Source organism: Dasypus novemcinctus, chromosome 7 (genome assembly GCF_030445035.2).
Source record: "Dasypus novemcinctus isolate mDasNov1 chromosome 7, mDasNov1.1.hap2, whole genome shotgun sequence".
Classification (NCBI taxonomy): domain Eukaryota; kingdom Metazoa; phylum Chordata; class Mammalia; order Cingulata; family Dasypodidae; genus Dasypus; species Dasypus novemcinctus.
Genome location: NC_080679.1, coordinates 92,966,898 through 92,987,970, shown reverse-complemented (window position 1 = coordinate 92,987,970; position 21,073 = coordinate 92,966,898). Strand labels below are relative to the sequence as shown.

At 45.7% G+C, this 21,073-nt stretch overlaps 1 protein-coding gene across 7 annotated transcripts; it reads right to left on the bottom strand.

Moving 5' to 3' along the window:
* Positions 1-1,757: 1,757 nt before the first annotated feature.
* On the bottom strand, positions 1,758-20,307 carry NR4A2 (nuclear receptor subfamily 4 group A member 2). 7 transcript variants are annotated; one of them, XM_004453938.4, is made up of 9 exons: positions 9,840-10,076; positions 7,986-8,108; positions 6,617-7,482; positions 5,703-5,832; positions 5,112-5,275; positions 4,024-4,226; positions 3,612-3,628; positions 3,450-3,507; positions 3,111-3,303 (listed from the first exon to the last, which is right to left on the bottom strand). In XM_004453938.4, exons 3-9 carry the CDS (start codon positions 7,478-7,480, stop codon positions 3,216-3,218), a joined length of 1,524 nt encoding a protein of 507 aa, XP_004453995.1. In that variant the 5' UTR covers positions 7,481-7,482; positions 7,986-8,108; positions 9,840-10,076; the 3' UTR covers positions 3,111-3,215. The 7 variants fall into 7 exon arrangements, 5 of the variants coding, with proteins under 5 accessions (XP_058156887.1, XP_058156888.1, XP_004453993.1 ...); XR_011649275.1 differs by lacking the exons at positions 3,612-3,628; positions 9,840-10,076 and adding an exon at positions 19,881-20,289 and having other exon boundaries at positions 1,758-3,303; XR_188011.4 differs by lacking the exon at positions 3,612-3,628 and having other exon boundaries at positions 1,758-3,303.
* Positions 20,308-21,073: the final 766 nt, after the last annotated feature.

Below are 21,073 nucleotides of genomic sequence, written 5' to 3'. Positions count from 1 at the left end.
TTGCTTTTCCTGCGTTTTACTCCTACAGAGACTAGAACAGAAAAAGTCCTCAGCTACCCTAGTCTCTTGGAAGATGCCAGAAGTGTGCAAGGCTCTTTCCCCGTACTTCCCGAGGCGCAGCCGGGACTTGGAGAGTCCCTCTGTAACTGTGAATCAGTTTGCAGGTTAGGTATCACAACCGAATATGCGCCTAGCCGGGGCAGTCTGCACGCGGACAGGGGAAAGCGTCATCCCCCCCTCCCTTCACCGCAAATTCTCGAGAGGGGAACTACCCCACACGCCATTGGCCTCCGGTGAAGCGTAGCCACTTCTTAAGGGAGGACCCGCCACAAGTTTCTTTTCTGGGTTCAACTCTCGGGGATTCTGAGAAGGAATGCAATTGTCTTGGGACTGCAGACACCTGGGAAACAAGCGCTGACAGCTCTGAAGACTCCCGGCATTTCTAAAGAGCGTTCTCCTTCCCTCTGCTTATTAGTTTGTGGCTGTGGTTGGGCAGAAGATATGAAAATAAAAGGAAATGGCTAGTCTCATCTTTTCGAGAAAGTCAGGAAATTGGACACTTCACTTATTATTTAATCTATGTGGCCACCCTGCCTTGCCCCTCAGTTACCCACAGAGAGACGCATCGCGTGAGAATAACCTTAAAATACCCCGGAGACTTTTCTCTCCTTTTTTCCGACCCTCAAAGCTCTTCTTTTAGAAAAGAGAAGAAAGGCAAAGGAAAAATAACCTGGAGCTCTCGAGGCAATTTATTGTTCCAACTCTGCATTTTAAAAACAGTAACGTTCTCTGTAAATTTCAGTGACCCAGAGGTCATCTGTGTTTCACCAGGGTCAGCGGTGAGGACCGTCCCCATCTTGCACTCTCTATGAATTCACAGTTGACTTAAGGCTAGACCTCGCCGAGGACGTGGGGCGCTAGGTGGATGCTCAGACAGTAAGCGACTTTTACAGCAACAGCTTCCTTTCTTTGCTGAAAGTTGGTGCTGGGTGGAATCCTAGAGGCCCATGTCATAACTTACTTATATCATACCCAGGACCTGACAAACAGGCATTGTATTATTTATCTGAGAAAATTGTAAGGCCGAAACATCATTGTAAAACATCATGTTGCACCTGGTCACTATCAGCTGAAGGAGGAAAACAAAAAGTAGTTTAAAAACAAAAACAAAACAAAACAAAACAAAATCCTCTACTGAGTTGGGTCTATGTCAAAGATCACTCATCCAGCACCCAAAGGCCCAGAAATGCTCATCCTTCCTTTGTCCAAGACCTTGTCCAGAAGTTATAGGTGGAGGAATTGGATTTTTTCAGATTTTCAACAACACACTTTAAAATCAGTGTTGACTTCTGAGTAAAAAAAAGAAAAAATGATACTTCCTAGACAGTGTTGAAGACAAAAACCTGACAGGATTCCTGACTTCCTAAAAGTTCTAAAGCTCTTTGGTCTCCTGAACTTCTCTTCTGAAAGTTGCATTTGCTAGCAAAGTTAAAATAAAAGTTGAGATATTCTCAACTGATTCTGACTAATATAAGTTAGTTGCCAAACTGGAAAATTCCAGTTAAAGAAAAATACTGTGCTGAATTATTCTCGAGGTAAATAGTTCAATCCCCCAGTTCCTTTTGCCAGAGTAGAACTAGGGGCTGTCAGTGTGAGAGACGCAGATGTTTAATAAATGACCTATCCCAAATCAGTTCTTCAGCTCTATTTGTGTTGCTCTTTGGTTATCTTTTTCATGATCCAGAAAGAAAGCAAAATTCTTTTCATTTACATGGTTTATTGTTGTAAACATTAAAATTGTCTTTCTCAAAGAAAGAATTTATCAGAAAAAAAATTCAGCGTCTCTAACTGTCATACACCATAGAAAAAAAGGCAGTGACTCATATCATGTGCCATACTGGAAATATACAAAGAAAAATACTACAGAATATGGCAATATTAAAATTCTTACTCAAACATAAAATAATATATTAACTGACAATTTTAGACATTTTAATAAAACAAAAAATTCAAAGTGCTCAGTAATTTCCAGGGAGTTATGTATATTATAAGCACTCTGGAAACAGTCAAAAGCTGCTGCATGCAAGTTTTGTTTAGCTTTAGACAACAAAATAATCAAGATATAAACTTTCTTTTATCAACATCAACAATACATACAACACTTACAAACAAGGAATGTTGGACGGTGTTACAAGCACTATGTGTCCCTTTTGTCAAGATTTTCTGATGTGTAATACTTGTGCCCACCTATTTTACAATTGAGAAAATGTTTAAGCTCAGATAACTACCAATCTTTATAAAATCTAACAGACTACATAGTGTCTGAAATACTATTTATATAGTATAGACATTACTGAAGTAGCAAGTGCCTATAACATTTTCAACCTAGACTCAACATGCTTGTCCCTTTTTAATGTAGTTATTTTTCTTCTTTTTTTTTTGCAAACACACTTATCTTTTAGAATTTTTAATATTTATTCATAAATAGGCACAAAATAATTTAAAAAGCCAAACTGCATTGGGTAAATTTACAAGCCTTTGCCTTCTTCAACTCATGCCACCCACGCAAAACATTTAGTTTTACTATATATTACAGCTTTCTTTACAGCAGAAAATTTTGAAGTCTTTTAAAGGGCAATACTTGTGGGTCCCTTTAATACATGTATGTGTGTTACATTTGTCTTAACTGCTATAACAAAGCACGGCCAGTCATTTTCCATCACACATTAGGAATCTTTCCCTTGAACAGTAAACTCATTTTTAAACTGATAATAAAAAGTTTATACCACTGCATTGTGTGGAGTCCATGTTCTAAATCCAGGATGCCCCGGAGCCAAAATGCCCTTTCAGGTTCTGCCTGCAGGTTAGGAAATAGCAACAATTTTTGTCTTTTTCTTTAGGGATCAAGGGGCTAGGGAGTTTTGTGGCAGGGGGTGGTGACTAGCGCTGAGACAGCTCAGGAGGCTATCTCTGCCCATGCAGACTCTCCGCCTCTGGACAGCTTAGGTTTTCTTTCCAGTTCATTTGAAGTGCATGGGAGGAGGTCTTAGAAAGGTAAAGTGTCCAGGAAAAGTTTGTCAATTATTGCTGGCGGTGGTACCAAGTCTTCCAGTTTCAGGTAGAAAATACGCTGTAGCCCTTGTGTGCAAAGGGTACGGAGTTCTGGGAGCTTCCCCAACAGTTTGGACAAATAGTTGGGGCGATTCAATCCCCCATTATTGAAAGTTACATGGTCTTTGAGACAATTTACAATCTTGTTCTGCAGCTCTTCCACTCTCTTGGGTTCCTTGAGCCCGTGTCTCTCTGCAGAAAACAATCCAAAACAAAAGAGGAATGCACAAGGCAGTTAGCTAGTTTGCAGAACCAGGAAGGAATAGTAGCAAGGGAAAACCTGGAAAATTCCCACTGGGCAATTCTGCAGGAGAAATATCTGCACCTGTGGTACTGACCTGTAACCATAGCCAGGGCAGCAATACAGGAGAAGGCAGAAATGTCGATGTTCATATTCTGCAAGTTGGAGGAGAATTCAACAATGGAGTCAATCCATTCCCCAAAGCCACGCACGCATTGCAACCTGTGCAAGACCACCCCATTGCAAAAGATGAGTTTACCCTCCACTGGGTTGGACCTGCAATTAATACCAAAGAGAGAGAGGGGAGAAAAAGAGAGAGAGAAAAGCTAAACAACTAATTACTTGAAGAGCAATAAATGAGGGATTTAAGAGGCACCTAATTACCGAAGAGTTAATAAAACGTAGACCAGTGGACCTTGAAGGGGTTTAATTTCATAACCATCAAGAACGCCCCCTATCCCACCTCCTTTCCACTCATCCAAGGCTTCCCGGCTTGCTCCTTCCCTTCCTTTTGTCTTCTATACTTTCTTACCTTTCCCCCATCCTTCTTCATTTCCTATTCTTCCCTTTTCTCCTTTCTCACTTTTATTTTTTTCTCCCCTCTTTCCTCCTTTCTTGCTTCCCCTCTTCCTCCTCTGCCTGCCTCCTTGGATTGCTTCCTCCTTCATTACCTGTACGCTAATCGCAGGACAAACAGTTCCAAGAAAGCCGATTCAAACAGCAGGTCCTGGTCGGCTTTGGGCAGGTCAGCGAAGCCAGGAATCTTCTCCGCCCAACCCCTGATGATCTCCATGGAACCAGTGAGGAGATCATAGAATTGCTGGATATGCTGGGTGTCATCTCCACTCATCTGATAGTCAGGGTTTGCCTGGAACTGGAATTTCATTTTAAAAAGCACTTAATGAGGTTCTCTAAAATATATAACCCGTGAAATTGCTAACCCCGTTTCTAGTAGGGGAGCCAGGTTTTTATAACAATTAAACCTCTCTCTGACCAGTAAGGAAATTAGATGTTCCGGGGCAATTAATTCAATTAGGGATGGTGCTATGAGGTCGCTGCTTTAAATATGTAAATTACCATTTCCATACAGACTAAATACAGTGCCATCCAGCCCTGGGAAACGTTCACTCTTATCTCCACAAAACAATTGACACGTTAGTATTCATGCCAGTCCCAGAGTGGGTCTCGGGCAGAGCCGCCCTTTGCAGATCTTAATAAAATTACAGTTGCTTCTAGGTTTGCCCAATTTACTTCCTCCAATTAAGGCCTGCATATTTCTCACAGCTGGAGTAAAGAAGGAATCTGACCACATGATCCCTCACCCTATGCCCTCTTTTTCCATTCCCTGACACCCGGGCAGGGCCCCCCAACCCTCACCCTGGCAGTTCCAGAAAGATGAGGATTTAAAGCATTTCTGTGGAGGACTTGGTATAAAGTAGAACTGGAGGGATTTTGCACAGTCATTGGTTTTTGCAATAGAAGTGTTGGTGTAAGTGTGTGGTGGTGGTGGTAGCGGTAGGCAGAGATTCCACCACTGTGGTGTGTCTTCTCTTCCTTCCTCTGCCGCATCCTCAGGTCTACACCCGCGGCTACAACGTTCATCGGGTCTGTCTCCAGTGGCCCTGCCCAGAGTTCTGAGGCGGACAGATTTGCTTGCCTCCTTTACCCCAGGGATCTGGGGGTTAATGGTGGGTTTGGGGAGAGGGTTCTGCCCATCGGCGGGTTTGTCCACACAGTACCCCCCCCACCAGCTTCTTACCCTGGAATAGTCCAGGCTGGTCATAGCCGGGTTGGAGTCGACATGGGCCCTCACCAGGGCACTGATCAGACTCACCGGGGGTGAGGGGGGAGAGGGCTCCTGGGGACTCTTCGGTTTCGAGGGCAAACGACCTCTCCGTCCTTTTAAACTGTCGGTGCGAACCACTGCAAAGGAATAGCCGGGTCAGCGCCGCTCCTTGCAGCTCATGCCCAGCCGCCGCCTCGGGGCCCTCCCCGGGGAAGGCCACAGTCCTGGGGCGCCCCGCCCGGCGGCGCAGAGCCCCATCGCTTGTAAAGCCTGAACTGGCGGCAAGCATTTGAAAAAACAAAAAACAAAAAAAACAACGCAGGGTTATTTTATTTCATCCTCCAAATGAGTCGAATAGTTAAAGGCGAGAAGGGCCTGGAGGTTTTCTCTGAGGGACGCTGGGCTAGCAGGCAGCTGCGGGGTCGTGGAGGCCAGAAAGGAGGGGTGGGGAGTTAGGAGCGAGAGACCCCCAGGTTTCCAGACGGGAGAAGTGAGGTTGGAGAGCGAGCAGAGGCTGGTTACCTAGGGGCGCAGACCGGTGGGTCGGCAGCTAGCGTGACCTACCTTCTTTGACCATCCCAACAGCCAGGCACTTCTGAAATCGGCAGTATTGACAGCGATTTCGGCGCCGCTTGTCCACAGGGCAGTTTTTATTTGCTAAACACACGTATTTCGCGTTTTTCTGCACCGTGCGCTGCAAAAGGAGACAATATCACCGAACATTATTATTACTTTTTAAATCTTAAAAATCCGGCAACCCAGGGAATACAGTTTCTGAACGGTTGGGGTCGATGCTCCCTCCCCACAAACAAATATACATTCACACAACTACTTTTTAATTTATTTCTTTCCCTTTTCTTTCTCTTTCTCTTCTTTTTCCTCCCCCAGGGCATTTAACAGAAGAAAATTGATAGCGTTAACATTTGAGCTAACCTTACCGCTCCTTGCTGTGCTTTATATGCTAAGAGAAGGAGAAGGAGACGCTCAGTAAATACAAATCCGTGGGCATTCATATTATTTACATTCCTTGGAGACCTTCTCTATTTAAAATGATAAGATTATTCAATCAGGATGGCGAAATAAAGAGATCACTTAATTTGACCATAGGGAATTCTGTTCCACTTGGTTAGCTCAGACACGGTTCTCTGTCCTAACCAATTTGAATCTGAACAGGGAAGACAGCTCCTAGCACATGCAAATGACCCTCTTCTGACTCCGGCCCCAGCAACTTCGGGGCGGGGACCCGCTGGGGCCGCTGTGCGCCCGGCAGGTCGACCCCAAGGCTCCCTGTCTTCCTGCTTTCCCCTTTCTCAGACACCCCTGGAAGGCTTCGCCGCAGCCCCGGCTGACCCGCGGAAAGAGATGAGTGGTCCCACGCGAACTGGGGCTGGGCTGCAGGCACCGAGGCCGAGAGAGCCCTCGGGGGTCCCGGGAACTAGGGGCCCCTGCCCGCCTCCTCCGCGCTTGCGCTTGCTTACCTTAAAGAAGCCTTTGCAGCCCTCGCAAGTGCGCACACCGTAGTGCTGGCAGGCCGCGTTGTCGCCGCACACAGCGCACAACCCCTCGTTGGAGGGAGAGCCCCGCGACGGTGGCGAGGGCACCTGCGTGTCCAGCAGCTGCGACGCATGACCGATCTGCAAGCCGGGGAAGCCCATGGACGTGGGCTTGCGGATGGGATTGGGCACAGCAAAGGTCTGCCCGTCCACCACGTGGTGGCTACCCGACGGCTCCGGGTTCATGGGGACGTGCAGTGGCCCGTCGAAGCGCATTTGGCAGCTGGATACGGGGGTGCCCGGAGGCGACTGCTTAAAGGAGAAGAGGGAGAGGCGCGAGACAGGTGTTTTCCTCTGCTCGATCATGTGCGTGGTGGCCACGTAGTTCTGGTGGAAGTTGTGGAGAGACCCCGGGTCGTCCCACATGGGGCTGTGCTGCACCTGGAAGCCCGGGGTGGTGGGCGTCGGGGGCGATGAGGGCTTGTAGTAAACTGACCCGGAGTGCGACATCATCTCTTCGGACTGAGGGGGCAGGTGACTGTGTTGCTGGTAGTTGTGCATCTGAATATCTTCTACTTTAATGGAGGACTGCTGTCCGGACAGGGGCATTTGGTACAAGCAAGGTGGCTTGACGTCGTAGCCTGTGCTGTAGTTGTCCATAAAGGTACTGAAGCTGGGGAGAGAAGTGGTGGCAGTGATTTCAGTGTTGGTGAGGTCCATGCTAAACTTGACAAACTCTGGAGTTAAGAAATCGGAGCTGTATTCTCCCGAAGAGTGGTAACTGTAGCTCTGAGAAGCGGGGCTGGCTCCTTGAGGCGAGGACCCATACTGCGCCTGAACACAAGGCATGGCTGGAAATGAAACAGGGTAATATACACTCAGCCTGGTCAACTGAACACTTTCTCCCGGGGTCGGGTACACCTGGAGCTACACCAGCAGCCCGCGGCGGTCAGACAGCAAGCAGGGGCGCGAGAGGACAGGCGGGAAAGCGCAAGTGCTGCGGGACAAAATGGAGCAGGGCGAGGAAAGGCTGGTCAAATAAAGACCCACAGCTAGAAAGCTCCTGAGGGTCTACACTACTGGATATTTCCAAATGCCTCCCCCACCCCTCTTCTCCACCACCCCCTCTCAGATGAGCGTCTTATCTGAAGCTCAGTTTCAGCCAGCTCGTTCTAGAAACCACAGCGCTGAGGGTGAGGAGCACAGTGAGAAAGTTGTTCCTGAAAGCAATGGGTCCAAGAAGCCTTAAGTTACAGGGTTGCGGAGGGCGAGAGGGTGAGGAGATCGCATTGCCCTGTCTCTTGATCATTAAGGAACTCGAGTGGGGGGATAAAAGAAATGAAGTTGCACTAACCTTCAGCCGAGTTACAGGCGTTTTCGAGGGAATGAAAAGTGGACAGTGTCGTAATTCAATGAGGACAAAGTTTCCAAGATTTTTAGAAAAGCAATGGGAAGTCCAGCCTGTCGTACCTGCTCCCTGAAATACAGACACAGGAAGCTTCATAAGGGTGACTTTCTCTACAGACGGGCACATGTAGATTGACCAGGTAGGCCCATGGACGCCCTCCTCAGAAATCAGTGTGCAGCCTTTACCAAGTATAACAGTTAAGAGGAATGTGTAAAAGAGATGGCTGGAAACAACAAAAAATGCCACCCATTACAGTCATAAAATCCTTGCAGAGAGGTTTGTGAAGGAGGAAAGGTATTCCAAGTATCTGTTTAACACTTAGGATGTAATGAATCCACCCCTTTAATAGACTGTGAGGGGTTAAGGGTGTTTCGATTTTAGTTTAATTCAAACCTGGAGTAAAAAGAAGACTAGAGTTTAATAAAACACAGCATTGGAACTTCCTTGTGATTTTCTTTTTCCTATGGTGAAAATTTGCTTTTCTTTAGGGAAGGAGGAATAAAGTTAGATGAAGTCAAGAATATAAAATGAGATAATAAGCCCCCTTGTAACAAAGGTTACAAAGTGTTAGCAAGTCCCCAGCAGTAAGAAAGGTCATTTGAGTGGAAGCATGGGAGTTGCCTAAGTGCTCCTGACAGATCACTGAGATCGCTCTTCAGGATTGAGGATACAGGTGAATTGGTGTTTGCTTTTCCAGGAATCTTCTCTTCCAATATCTTTAATGGCCAAGGAATGGGGAAAGGGGAACTATACTTTTCCAGATGGATCTTAGGCCGATTGCAGAGGTTAGGTAATACTGCTTATAAGATATTGGCACCAATGTTAGCAGCACCTACTAGCTTTGCAAGTTGATCATATTCCCCATACAGCCTTCTCCCGTCTGCCGACTTGCTGGAACAAGACATACTTGTGTCCTAGCAATTTTCAGATGTTCCCACTTGGAAGGCATTCTAAAGCATAGGCAAACGTATTACTAATCATAATAATAAAGAAGAAAGCCAAACATCCACTCTTGTTCTTTTTTTTTTTTCCACTTGAGAATGGAAAATCTTGCTTCGGTGTGGGGGAGGGTTACCAGAAAAAGTATGCAAAAGAAAGGAGATTCTTGACCCTCACAGCCGTTAGGAAATATGCCTGTTCTGGATATTTTAAGTTCTTGTTAGCTTCGCAGCTTCATAACAGTACTCTTCACATTTTCTCCGCGTTTCTCTCTACATCTATCTCTCTGTCTCTCGGTCTGTCTCTCTGATACATTCACATAGACACGCACGGCACATGTCAATACCAGAAATTTCAAACAACTTAGCAACAGGACACTACCAATAACACCCTTACTCAAAAACACTCGGGAAACATCTGCACGCTCGTTAGCCGCTGTGACACAGTTCTCAAGCAACACATAAACTAAAGAACTTTCTCTCGCTGTCCCTCTGCGGGCGGCATTCAGGCCCCTCATATACGACAGACCTGTAGTTTCCCTGTCCAAAGACCACCATCAGTTCCACACTAAGAGCAAACTTTGCGCATATTCCCGCGGCACATCCACAGCTCCCAGTACTGTGCAAATCTCCCTTCCGCCGGGAAGCCGAGGTTGAGAGCCAACTCCCCCCTGGTGCCAAAGCCGGAGTTCGGACAAACACCCTCCGTAACTGCGCTCACCCACTTCCCAGCCTCCCGCCCCGGCTCGCGCTCCGCGCCTTTGGCGCCCACTTCCAGAGAACCAGTCCCAGACATGTGGAAAGAAAAGACGTGCAAAAGAAGAATTAAAGAAGGCGAGCTGCACTGTCTGCCCCTACTCACTTAGGAGTTCTCCGCGTCTCTCTTCATTCATTCAACTCTACCCAAATGCAGTTTCCGCTGGGAGCCTGGGTGGCGGGGTCCCGGAGGGGTGGGCGAGCGGGGCGACGGGAGCAAGGACAGCACGAGCGGGGATGGAACTCGGGCAGGCGGCCGGCTGGACTGCGAGCAGGGACCGCGGAGCCGAGCGCGAGCCGCCGGGCGGACTGGCCCTGGCCGCCAATGTGCCTTTGTTTATGTGGCTCGCGCTACTGCTGCCAACATGCACCTAAAGTCTCCGCGCGTCAGCGCGCGTCAGCGGCCCGCCACCCAATCGCGGCGCCGCCGCGCTCCCCGGACTCCTGGCCCGCGCTTGCTTTGGTATATTTCCGACCTGACGTCACGAGTAGGACAGATTTTAAGGTGGGAACCGTTCTGGGTTCACCTTGGTAGCCGGCTTGGTGGTGCTGTTGTGTTTTTTTGTTGTTGTTTTCTGTTTTTTTCCGAAAGAGGTGTGACCTCTCCACCCAGGCCAGCGCAGCCCGCAGCGCCGCGACATCTCACCCCAAGCCCACGCGCCCCCGCGGCCACCGGGGCGCTCACACGTGGAGAGAGTGCAACAAAAGGCCGGGCGGAAGGGAGCGCTGGCGTGGGCCAGGTAGACCACACCTGGCGTCGCACGGGATGGGGCGTGCCTCGCAGCACCCTAACCTTATCCGCCCACTCTCGTCCACCGCCTTGGCTGAAGCGCGTACAGACGTCCCTTGACACCGAACGATCAAAGGGCTCAGGAAGTTGGGGAGGGATTTCCCTAGCTCGGTGCTTCGGTGCTTCCCCTTTCCTTCTTTTTCCTGTCTGTGGCCTCTTCTGGTCTCTGTCTCTCTCTGTGTCTGTCTGTCTCTGTCTCTCACACACACACAGTCCTCGGGAGAGGGGGAGAGGCTAAACTTCCGTGTTCCTTCTTTCCTGCGGGACCCACACGCGAGGAAGGACGTAGCGCGTGAAGGGGGGATGAGGTAGGAGTAAGAGCCCACCCTTCAGGGATCCCAAAATCAGAGTGAAGCGTGTCCGCTTCTGCTTCACGAACAATGAAGCCGAGCAGCGTGCAACAGGTGCGCTTTCTGCAGAAAGGTGCTCTGACCCCACCTTCTGTCAACTCTAATACTTTAGACATGGCTCGGTGTCCACCATCTAAAGTTTTAGGGAAATTAATCGACACTTTTCTGAAACTTAAGCGTCCCCACGAACTCAATCCAAGAGCCGAGGGGGGAAGACAGGACACTGCTTGAAGGAGGGGGATATCTCTGTGAAAAGGAAGTTATGGGCGTCCAGCCCTCCCTGGAGAGGGACCCCAGTGGGCCGTAGCAGCGCCCCCGGACCAGGGCAGCACCCCTACGACATCCGGAGTCGCCAGCGGGCATGTCAACCAGCCTTCCACGCCCGGAGCGCTCGGCGCTTTCGAGCAAAGGAAACGCCGGCGTCTCCGCCAGGGGAGCCCCACTGCGGGTCCCCCGGCCCAAGCTGGGCGGGCCTTCTCCCGAGGCGTTGGAAGCGAGTGGGACGAAGGGAAGGAGGATTGAAAGCTGCCCCTCTTCTCGGATTGCGAAGTGCACTCCTTCCACCCCTCCTCCTGCGGCATTGCTCGTTTCCAGGTTGGGGCGGGGGGGGGGGGGCAGTGAAGGGTCGGTCCTTGCAACTCGACCCACTCCTCCAGGTCTTGTCAGCTTGGGCCGAAAGCGCCGTGGAGCCAGTCGGGCTTCCTGAGTTACACGACCTTAACCTACACCCCCGCCTTTCACCGCGGCCCGCCCGCGCCTGCTACGCGCTGGCGAGAGAGGCGCTACCATCAGGTGCCCCGAGGCGGTCCCGGGAAGCCGCGGGCACTTTTTGTACTGCAGCCGCCGGAAAACCTACGTGACCACCTTAAGTTTCCCCCAGATGTTACGACTACCGCTTCTGCGACCGCCGCCGCTGCGGCTCGGTGGTGCCCTAGCGGGCGCAAGAAAAAATAAAACCAGGAAGTGTGTGTGTGTGTGTGTGTGTGTGTGTGTGTGGTGATGGTGGGGACGTTGTGGAGGCGGGTGAGAGTGTGAGTAGGGGCTTGAGAGGGGGTAGGGCGCAGAATAGCTTATTAGCTAGAGCGCGGTAGCGTCAGTGCGGGGTGGGCAGAAGCGATTCCCCGCTAACGAAAGGGAAAAAGTGAGAGTTTGGAGAGCAGGGGAGAAGGAAGGGGGTGGGGGTGGCGGTGACGCAGGGGCGCAGGCATTGACGCACCCGCCTGGCGGGCCCCAAAAATAGCATGAGCTTCAGCACTGTTGGCGCCCTCCCGGGTTCCCTTCCCCTTCCGCGAGGGAGCAGGGCGCGGCTGGGGGAGAGCGTTCCTTGATCCCCGCGGTGCGCCAGGCTCCCGGCAGTTTTTTTTCCAGGCAGTCGGAAACACAAGCGCAGCCACTCTGGGGTGGCAAGTTATTATTGTTTAATTTAGTCCTAGGAGAGCGGAGGGTAGGGAGAATTTTAAGGTTATAATCACCACCCTCTATACACTCAAATACAGGTACCTAAAGAGATCACATTCCTCCCGCGCCCCCCTCGCCCCCCCGCCCCCCGCGCCAATACCATTAACAGCACATCCAGATTGAGGCTGGGTTGAGCGTGGGGACAACCTGAGAATTCCCGCCCAAGGAGTGGGAAAATGTTCGAGAGTTCTTAAAGCTAGAGTCCAAGGAGGCCAAACACTTGAATGTGATTTGTTATTCTTTTTAATAGCAACCTGTCGATTCTGGCTTCTTGATAACAGATCCTTTGCCCAAGTCTTAGTGCTAAAACTACTTCTCGATCCTTTGCCCAAGATTGAGCAGTAGTTTTCGGTTTATTATAATAATTATTACTTACTAAGAATGGAGTGATTAAATATAACGTTAAAATGAGAGAAAATGGTAACTTTTTTTTTTTCTTCCATTCTACAATCTGTGTAGTTCTTTCTTTCTTCTTTAAACTCCTACTCTGGTTCCCGCGAAGCGATGCTTCTTGGAAGACTCGCCTGATCCAAGACTGATACTCTCAAAACAAACTACTTCTTTGGTTGGCGTTTTTAGTTGGGATCTAGTGTGGTCGGAATGAAAGGGATCCAGCACAGGGATCAGGAAAATATAAAGAAAGACTCCACTTGAAACTCCAGAACTTAAAAACTCCAGCTTGTAGTTTCCCTATTAGATTCTGATCGGGTGTAGTCCCAAGTAGTACCGCTCGAGGTCTGTAATGACGGATTCTGTCAGTAGGGGGCTTGACTCCACAACGTTCAAGATTCTACCCTTCTCTCTCCTCCTCTCTCTCACTCACATACACACACACACACGCACACACACACACGCACGCACACGCACACACCTATTTAGGCCAAGCCCCGGGAGAGAAAGCTGCAGGTCCAAAAACTCATATTGCCCTGGAATTCATAAATAACTATTTTTATTCTTTTATTTTCCGTGAAAAGGGAAACTGTTTAATACCTGGGATTAGTTTCACAATAGATTTTTTTCCTTTTCTTTTTGTTTCCTCCTGTCCATATTTAACTCACTACTACGTCACAGGGGAGAAAAATCAAACTGGTAATAAAATGGTAGTTCGAATTGGCAAATAGTTTGGAAAAATTAAAAAATGAAAGCATGTTTTAAAATCCTATGATTACATGTTTAAATAAATTATAGTTTAGAAGAGGATTCCTGTGGATGTATTTGCAAGTACATAAGAGAATGGTTTTGTGCACAGAGGCTTAATTGCACATATAATGGAATAAAAATGTAGGATTGAACAACCTTTTAGAAAATGTTACAACGATGCTTTAGGCTAGAAGAAACGGAAATTTTGCATTTATATGACTACACCCCTTCAGATTATTGAATTTAAGTAATTCAAATAAAGTATATTATAACTCAACAAGAGACAATAGTGGGTTTTTGGGGGGCCTAGTATCTAATATAACTTTAATTATTGCCATTTATAAAGTTACTCCAAAATGAAGGGGTATTCATTTACCCTTTAATATTTACTCTTTTCTTAATAATTAAAATAAATGTCCAAATTCACATAATCCCAGTCTAGTAAGAGAAACAGACAAATCCCAACAGAGGTACATTTTACAAAATGCCTGATCAGCACTCCTCCTAACTACTTAGCTGTCAAAAACAAGGATAGTCTGAGAAAGGGACTAAAAGACTAAGAATTTATGACAAATAAGTGTTAGTATTCTGAATGGGTGATGTGAAGAAGAGGGGAAAGTAAGCACATGTTTATAGACACTCCCTCTGCTAATCTTGCAATTTTTCTCTGAATCTAACACTGTAAAAATTAAGTTTATTAAGAAATAAAACTTTTGGTGAAATGCTAAAAAATAAAATAAAATAAAATAAATGGAAGTGAAAACTGATCCTATTTATAAGTAGCTCCCTGTTTTGAAATCAAGTAAACTAAATTATAAAATTATCATTACTATTATTATATATTAGATGATAGAAAAAGCATTTTGAAAGGTTATATTAATATATTAACTTTTATGATATTAACCAATATTAACCAGAGTATATTGGCCCACGTATAGAAAAACATTTTTATAAAAATATTAATATAAATAATACATATACTCCCACCTAAACCAAAGTATTATATCTTAGGCATGGCTAAGCAGATTATACTTAATAAAATTGAGCTTTTGGTATAATTTAGAAAGCAAACATGAATATAATCCCATAAGATTTTCTATCTTAATGCATGGGAAAGGGGCCTTTAGGGATTTATTTCACTCTTTTCCCAAAATGAATCAGAGTAGATCTAACGTTGCAGATTTAGTGAAGTAGACACACCTGTTATGCTGTAAGAATGATGGTAACTTGAACATATTTTCATAATAAAATTACTTAATTGAACCTATTTTAAGCATCAAAAGGCAATATATATTGTAAGTTATATTTAGACAACCTTACATTCACAGCATTTCTTACCATTTGGCAGGCAATTCTACATTATTGGTAGAAGAAAGTAATTTTCACTTTGAAAAAAAGCTGTTTCTTAAAAGACAAAATCATTGTTGTCCTTGGTTTTGTCATTTCATTCCTACCGATGAATCATTTGTTCCTTTCCCAAAGGATACTTAGAGAACAAGTCAATTGTTTAGCTAGTTTTCACAATTTGTGTGGTTGTAACTTTTTATTCAGTTATACTCAGCCCATTTTTCAACAAAATCCACTTAAAGCAAAGATTTTAAAAATGACTTGTTACTTTAATTCAAAACTAATTCTAGAAATTTTGTAAAGATGTGCAGAAAAAAACAGGACTCTTTTATTCTAGAAGCATCTACTTATAAATTATAAAACTGAACATATGGTAAAACCTCATGTCACTCAAAAGTATTCTGCATAATAAAAAAATTCTTCATCTTTCATTAATACTTGGTTCACAGTAACTATCTCCTAAATACTTGCTTTTAAATTAAAGCAGTGTTTGCTTATGTAAGAATTCTTTTTGATAAGAAGCTTTCACTGCTAATTTCAGTAAATATGGGACTCATGAAAATGTACAAAGTCCCAAAAGACATTATAAAGATTCTGAAAATAAGTTACTATGGGATAAGAAAACATTAAGGTCACTTGAAATTCTAAATGTACCTAATAACACTAATAACCATATAAAGTATTAGGTAGCATTTTAAAAAATAGATGAAATGCATACACTTTGCAACAGAGTTTTTATATATAAATCACAACTAATTTGTAGTTCTATCTTTAAAGGGAAAATAATCACTTTTGATTTTTTCCCTAAAACTGTTAGACAGGAACCTCTCAATTTTATAAAAAATGAAGCTAAGGTTTTGATATAATAAGACAAAGGCATATATATGCCCTTTTCCTTATCATAATTTTGCAATTATTAAGCCTACAATTTTAACACTACAAAAGTAACTTATAGCAAGGACTGTTTAGTGATAAGTAATAAATCTAATTACCATATCCTTTGAATAGATGTAATATAAATTTCATTGCTCACTTAAAAGTTCTAAAGTTAACAGCACAAACTTGAAGTTGAGTAATTAAGTAATCCTTATATAGACACTTATTAAAGTATTTATACATATTATCTTAAATCTACATCTATCATTTTGCCAATTAAAATTAGGACTTTAATTGCAATTAAGTAATTTAATTGCCAATTGAACAGCAAAATTGCTAAGTGACTAATTTTAATGCCTATTTTAATTACCAATCATGACTGGGGAGGGAGCTAATCAAGTTACATCAAGCAGTACCAGAGTAATGAAGTGAAGAAGAAAAAAAAAAGTAGAACAAACATTCAAGGCTACATGCTTTAAAAAAAGAAACATAAATTAAATAAATGCAAACACAATCTTATAAATGTATAAAATACTATATTTCAGTATCTAAATACAGAATATGAAAGAGAACAAGATGAATTAAAGAAGGCCCTGTCAATCTTCAAAATAAGGACAAGCAAAGTCAAGTTTTTATGTGGTATTTACATGACACTCATACTAACCCAGATAAAAACAAAGCTGCATATAGCAGAGAATAAAAGACTGTTTCTTTCATGGCTGGTTAAATGTTTACAGATTGACAGTAAAACATTCTTTGAAAATAAAATAAAATGCTATAAAAGAAACAAGTTTCCAGTGCAGCAATGTGAGTTTTGAATTTGAAAAGCAAAGGGGACAAATGCCTCTGATTGATGGTTGTCCTCCCCATCCCTAGTCACTCAAATGAAGATTTTTTATTAGAGGCCTAATGTTGGGCCATAGCTAATCCCATGTTACCTTGAGAAAAGCATGTATCTTCCTTATATTAAATATCTTAAAATATATTTGTGAATAACAATAAGAAAGCAGCTAGAATTACATCACAATTAAATTTACTTAGAGCATTGGGGAATACACCTAGTTCTTTCTTCCTTCTCAGAACATATGCAAACATATGCGAGCTCAAGATAAAGGCCATAAACCAAAAGGCAATCAGAAACATTGGTGAAAATCTTCTTCGCCAACACAAACACATTTTCAAAAGTTCTCATTACCAAACTAATTCTCAGATTAGCAATATGGGAGAGCAATATTTACAGGAGGTGAAGTTGAGAGGTCAAAAAACAGAAAGTGATTCCCTGGTAGACAATAACAATTTGAGTATTTTCCCTCTATAGGGACCCGTTGGCAGCAAGTCATCTCGTTTAGAGGAACAATGGACATCCAAGAAATCTTTATTTAAAATAAAAGTAGTGTTGCAAAATGCGTATCTTGGTCTTATTACTGCATATGCATATACCAAAAATATACAGAGTTTATGTCTACAAAAGGGCACGAAATTATTTATGAAAAATACAATATTATAGGTGGAAAAAAGCAAATAGGACTGCTGGGGAGTTTGTTTACTAATGGACCTGAATTCTGAAATGCAACACAGCAGCACTTTCCGCCTTGCTTTTGAAGGAGGAGTATGTTAATAATCCCTCGACTAAACAAAAGGCTGCAATATCTGTTCATGACAATAACAGCTTTATAAGGCAAGTTCTGTGTGACTGATTAGAGGACACACTCACTGTCTATTAAGAAGTCATGAAGATAGAGTCATTATTGACAAGCTCACCACTGATCAATGTTAAAACTCACTGAGTAATGGTGCTACCGGGAGAAATAAAATCTCAGCAATCAGGAGAGCGGATGTAGCTCAGTGACTGAACACTTGCTTCCCATGTACAAGGTCCTGGGTTCAATCCCTGCCACCTCCGGAAAAATAAAACTTAGCCATTAAAAGAGTACCAAAAACAGCCCCAGAAGAGGTTGCTATACTTCATGTTTATCTTAATTTGTTCTGTAGAAACTTTTCTGCAATATATATATATATATAAAGATCTTATAGTCAAAATTATTGAATTATTCAAATACTAGATAACAAATCATCATCCATTACAAAGTAAGAGAAACATCTTTTATTATCAAAATTATTTTGAAAAGACATGGTATATTGATAAACTTTCAAAATACTAACTTCTGAAACTTGACATGATTGAAAATACATCCTTCTTAATACTGCTCATGTCTACTTTGTGCATTTTGCCAGATCACATGAATTCATGTCGTTTACATGTTGTTAGAAGGAAAAACTTAGTAGGTAAAAGTAAACATGAAGATTTTTTTAATTGAAATGTTATTTTACTTTCTTACCCTTAAGCTATTGCTTGTTTTTCAGTGCTGTCTACATTAGTGAAGGAAAAATTAAGGATACAGTAAAAGACAACCAAGTTTCTATCTTCTGAAATTAGAAACAATAAAAAACTTCTATTAATCACAATTCTTAAAATAAGACTTGTGAAATATTGCAGAATCACTCCACCCGGCCCTAAGCAGTGCCTTCAATATGCTGTCTCTGAAACATTGGAGAGGAAAACAAAATACAAGTACCACCACATACATGACTCAGGTTAAGATATAAACATTGTGTGTGGTCTGTGTGCATGTGTGTAGAAACTGGTTTGCTTAGGTCTTACTTGTATGATTATATTTTATAGTCCTGAAAATTGTTTCTTTGTTACTTTCTAAAGTTTAAGGTTGAACTAAAACAATTAGAGAATTCCAAATGAATTTAGGAGTTACATTGAACTCTCAGAAAACACATTTTCTCTAGGAGGCCTTTAATTTTCTGGGTTTCAAAAGTATGCTGTTGCTAAAAATTGCTGACTCTTGTTTAAGTAACCAGGTCTGAAGATTCTATTTTCCATTTCTCCATACCCTCATCAATTACTAATAGCAATTTCTAAGACAACGGTTTTGCTAAACTTTGCATCCCCCAGAGGTGTGTGGATGGCAAGGAAATGGAGAAAGGGCAGTACAAAAACAGATTTCACAGCCAGAATGATTTGACAGGGCCTCTCAAACTACAAATAAGACATTGAAATTGAAATGTAGCTCTGTGGCTCAATTTATACCACAGAAACTGTGAGATGTTATCTTCCTGTTGTTATAACGTATCAGGTCAAGAGATATAAATTGTACCAGGTAATTCATTTTGCTGTTCAGATAGTCATTAAGTTCCTCCCAGAATATATGTGATTGATATCCCTGGAGGTGAAAGGCTAAAGGAACCATATGGCAACATGTTGCATTCCGTATGCTATCTGCCCATCCGTGCTTAAGCTGCCATTAGCAACATCTGTACCTTACGGAAATCCAGCTGCGCCAACGACGGCTGAAGGAATTGTACTTGGTGGGGGGGGGGGGTCTAACTTAGCGCCATTAACTTGAGACTTGGAGTCTATCTACCAGGACGGATGGAAGCTTTCACAATTACACGACACGAAACAAATGCTTTATTAAAGTTTAATTTTGAACTCCCAATTAGCGAAACTGCATTACAAATCGATTGCAATTTCCTAGAAGGCACAGAAGTTCTCCGCCTGCCCGCCACGTGCGAGAGGCTCCAGAGCAAGCGTCCCCCCACAACCGGCAGGATCGGGTCTCTACAGCCCAGGAAGTCCCTAAAATCCTCGCCAGCCCCTCCTCCCGCGGGGAGGGGGCGTGCAAAGGACTAACCCGCGCAGTCAAATCCCGGGCGTGGGCAGGGGGTGAGGCGAGGAGGGGGTGGGGGTGAGGCGAGGAGGGGGTGGGGGTGAGGCGAGGAGGGGGTGGGGGCGAGGCGAGGAGGGGGTGGGGACGAGGCGAGGAAGGAGAGGTGGGGGCGAGGCGAGGAGGGGGTGGGGGTGAGGCGAGGAGGGGGAGGGGCGAGGAGGGGGAGGGGTGGGGGAGCGGGCGGCGGGAGGCAGGGTAGGGGGCTGGGGGGAGTCTAAGATCTTGGCCTCTCAGGAGGAGCCTCATCTAGTCAGTCACGCCGCCGAAGTTTCTCTTTCGCTCTTCGCGCTACGCACCCAGATTGGCTTCCTGCGCGCGCCGGCGAGGGGGGCGGAGGAAGGAGACAGGGGAGTCCGGAAAGGGCTGCCCCGCGTTCCCTCCCGGCCCAGCTCTCACCCACTCCCGCCCCACACAAAGCGCCCCACTTTAGGTCCAGGATACGTTACCTGCCCGGCGCTCCCGGCCCCTCGGTCAACGCATTCGCGGCTGAGCGCGCCTGAGAGGGTCCCGCTCCCCGGGGTGCACAAAGCAGTCGCCCCCGGCCGGAAAATTCCCCCTCTTTCGTCTTGTTGGGGGTTAAGGGAGGAAACCGGGGAAATGGAAGCGGAGGCTGGGGCACGGGGAACTTATTCAGGAAGGAAGGGCAAAAAAAGAGAAAAAGCCGGCGGCGGCCGGGATCCTGGCCTGGAGTGGAAGAGGCGGGTTACCTTTCAAGGGGTCGCGGCCGGGAGGGAGGGGAGTCAGGGGGACGCCCGCCCCCCTCCCACGGCCCCCGGCGGCGGCGGCAGCTGCACACACAGAAGCCCATTGTGGCCGGTGCCCGGCGCGCAGCCCCGCGGCCCCGGCCCCGCGGCCAAGCGCGTCAGCGGCCCCGTCAGCCCGGCCCGGCTCCGTGACGCGCGCGCAGCCCGCTCTATAAATAACTCGCCGCTGGGAGGCCTGGGCGGCTTTCCAGTGACGCCCGGGCGAGGCGTGGGAGGAGGAGGGCGAAAGGAAACAATAAAACCTCCCGCCCGCCTCCGTAGCCTCCCTTCTCCGCCCTCCGCCGCCGCCCTCGACCCTGCTGGCCGCACTCGCCCTTCCCCGCGCGGGCAGCCCTGCGGGGAGCGCCGCTCGCCGGCTAGGAGAAGCGAGCCGTGCGGTGTCCTAGCGTTCTGCTCGGAGGGGTAACTTGCAGACCCTAGGGTCTGCAAACTCCAGGGCGCAGAGGAGTTGGCGACGAGTTTGGTGAAGGGGTAGGCTGTGTTACTTTCAAGTTGGTTTAAAAACATCTTGATCCTTTCCTGCGCAACCTCACACCCATTCTAGCATAGGTCAGATGTGTCCTTGTGTAAGTCCTCAACTTTAAAAACCTTCCATCTGAAATGTCCTAATATAACATATTTTAGAGTGTACGTGTGTTTGTATCTCGTGAGGTTTTTGTCTCCATCCCACTCTAAAACTGAACCCTATTCGTCTTTCCCTTAAATCACACCAGAATTCTTTTTCTAGGCTCTGTGGGACCAGACCCTCCTTACTGAGTTTTAATTGGGGGGGGGGGGGGAGTATAAAGGAGCCCACTAGGAGGTAGTCTTGGGTTCCAAGATTCAGGGCTCAGTTCAAGATCATTTTGCATGACCTTTTCCTACACCCTTGGCCT

What these genes read in the sequence shown, in the direction of transcription:
- NR4A2 (XM_058300904.1), bottom strand. Translation starts at nt 7,480, where the DNA reads ATGCCTTGTGTTCAGGCGCAGTATGGGTCCTCGCCTCAAGGAGCCAGC. An exon ending in TGTTGGGATGGTCAAAGAAG is followed by an intron (nt 5,276 to 5,702) that starts GTAGGTCACGCT and finishes ATTCCTTTGCAG; the next exon opens with TGGTTCGCACCGACAGTTTA. An exon ending in CCAGCCTGGACTATTCCAGG is followed by an intron (nt 4,227 to 5,111) that starts GTAAGAAGCTGG and finishes ATGAAATTCCAG; the next exon opens with TTCCAGGCAAACCCTGACTA.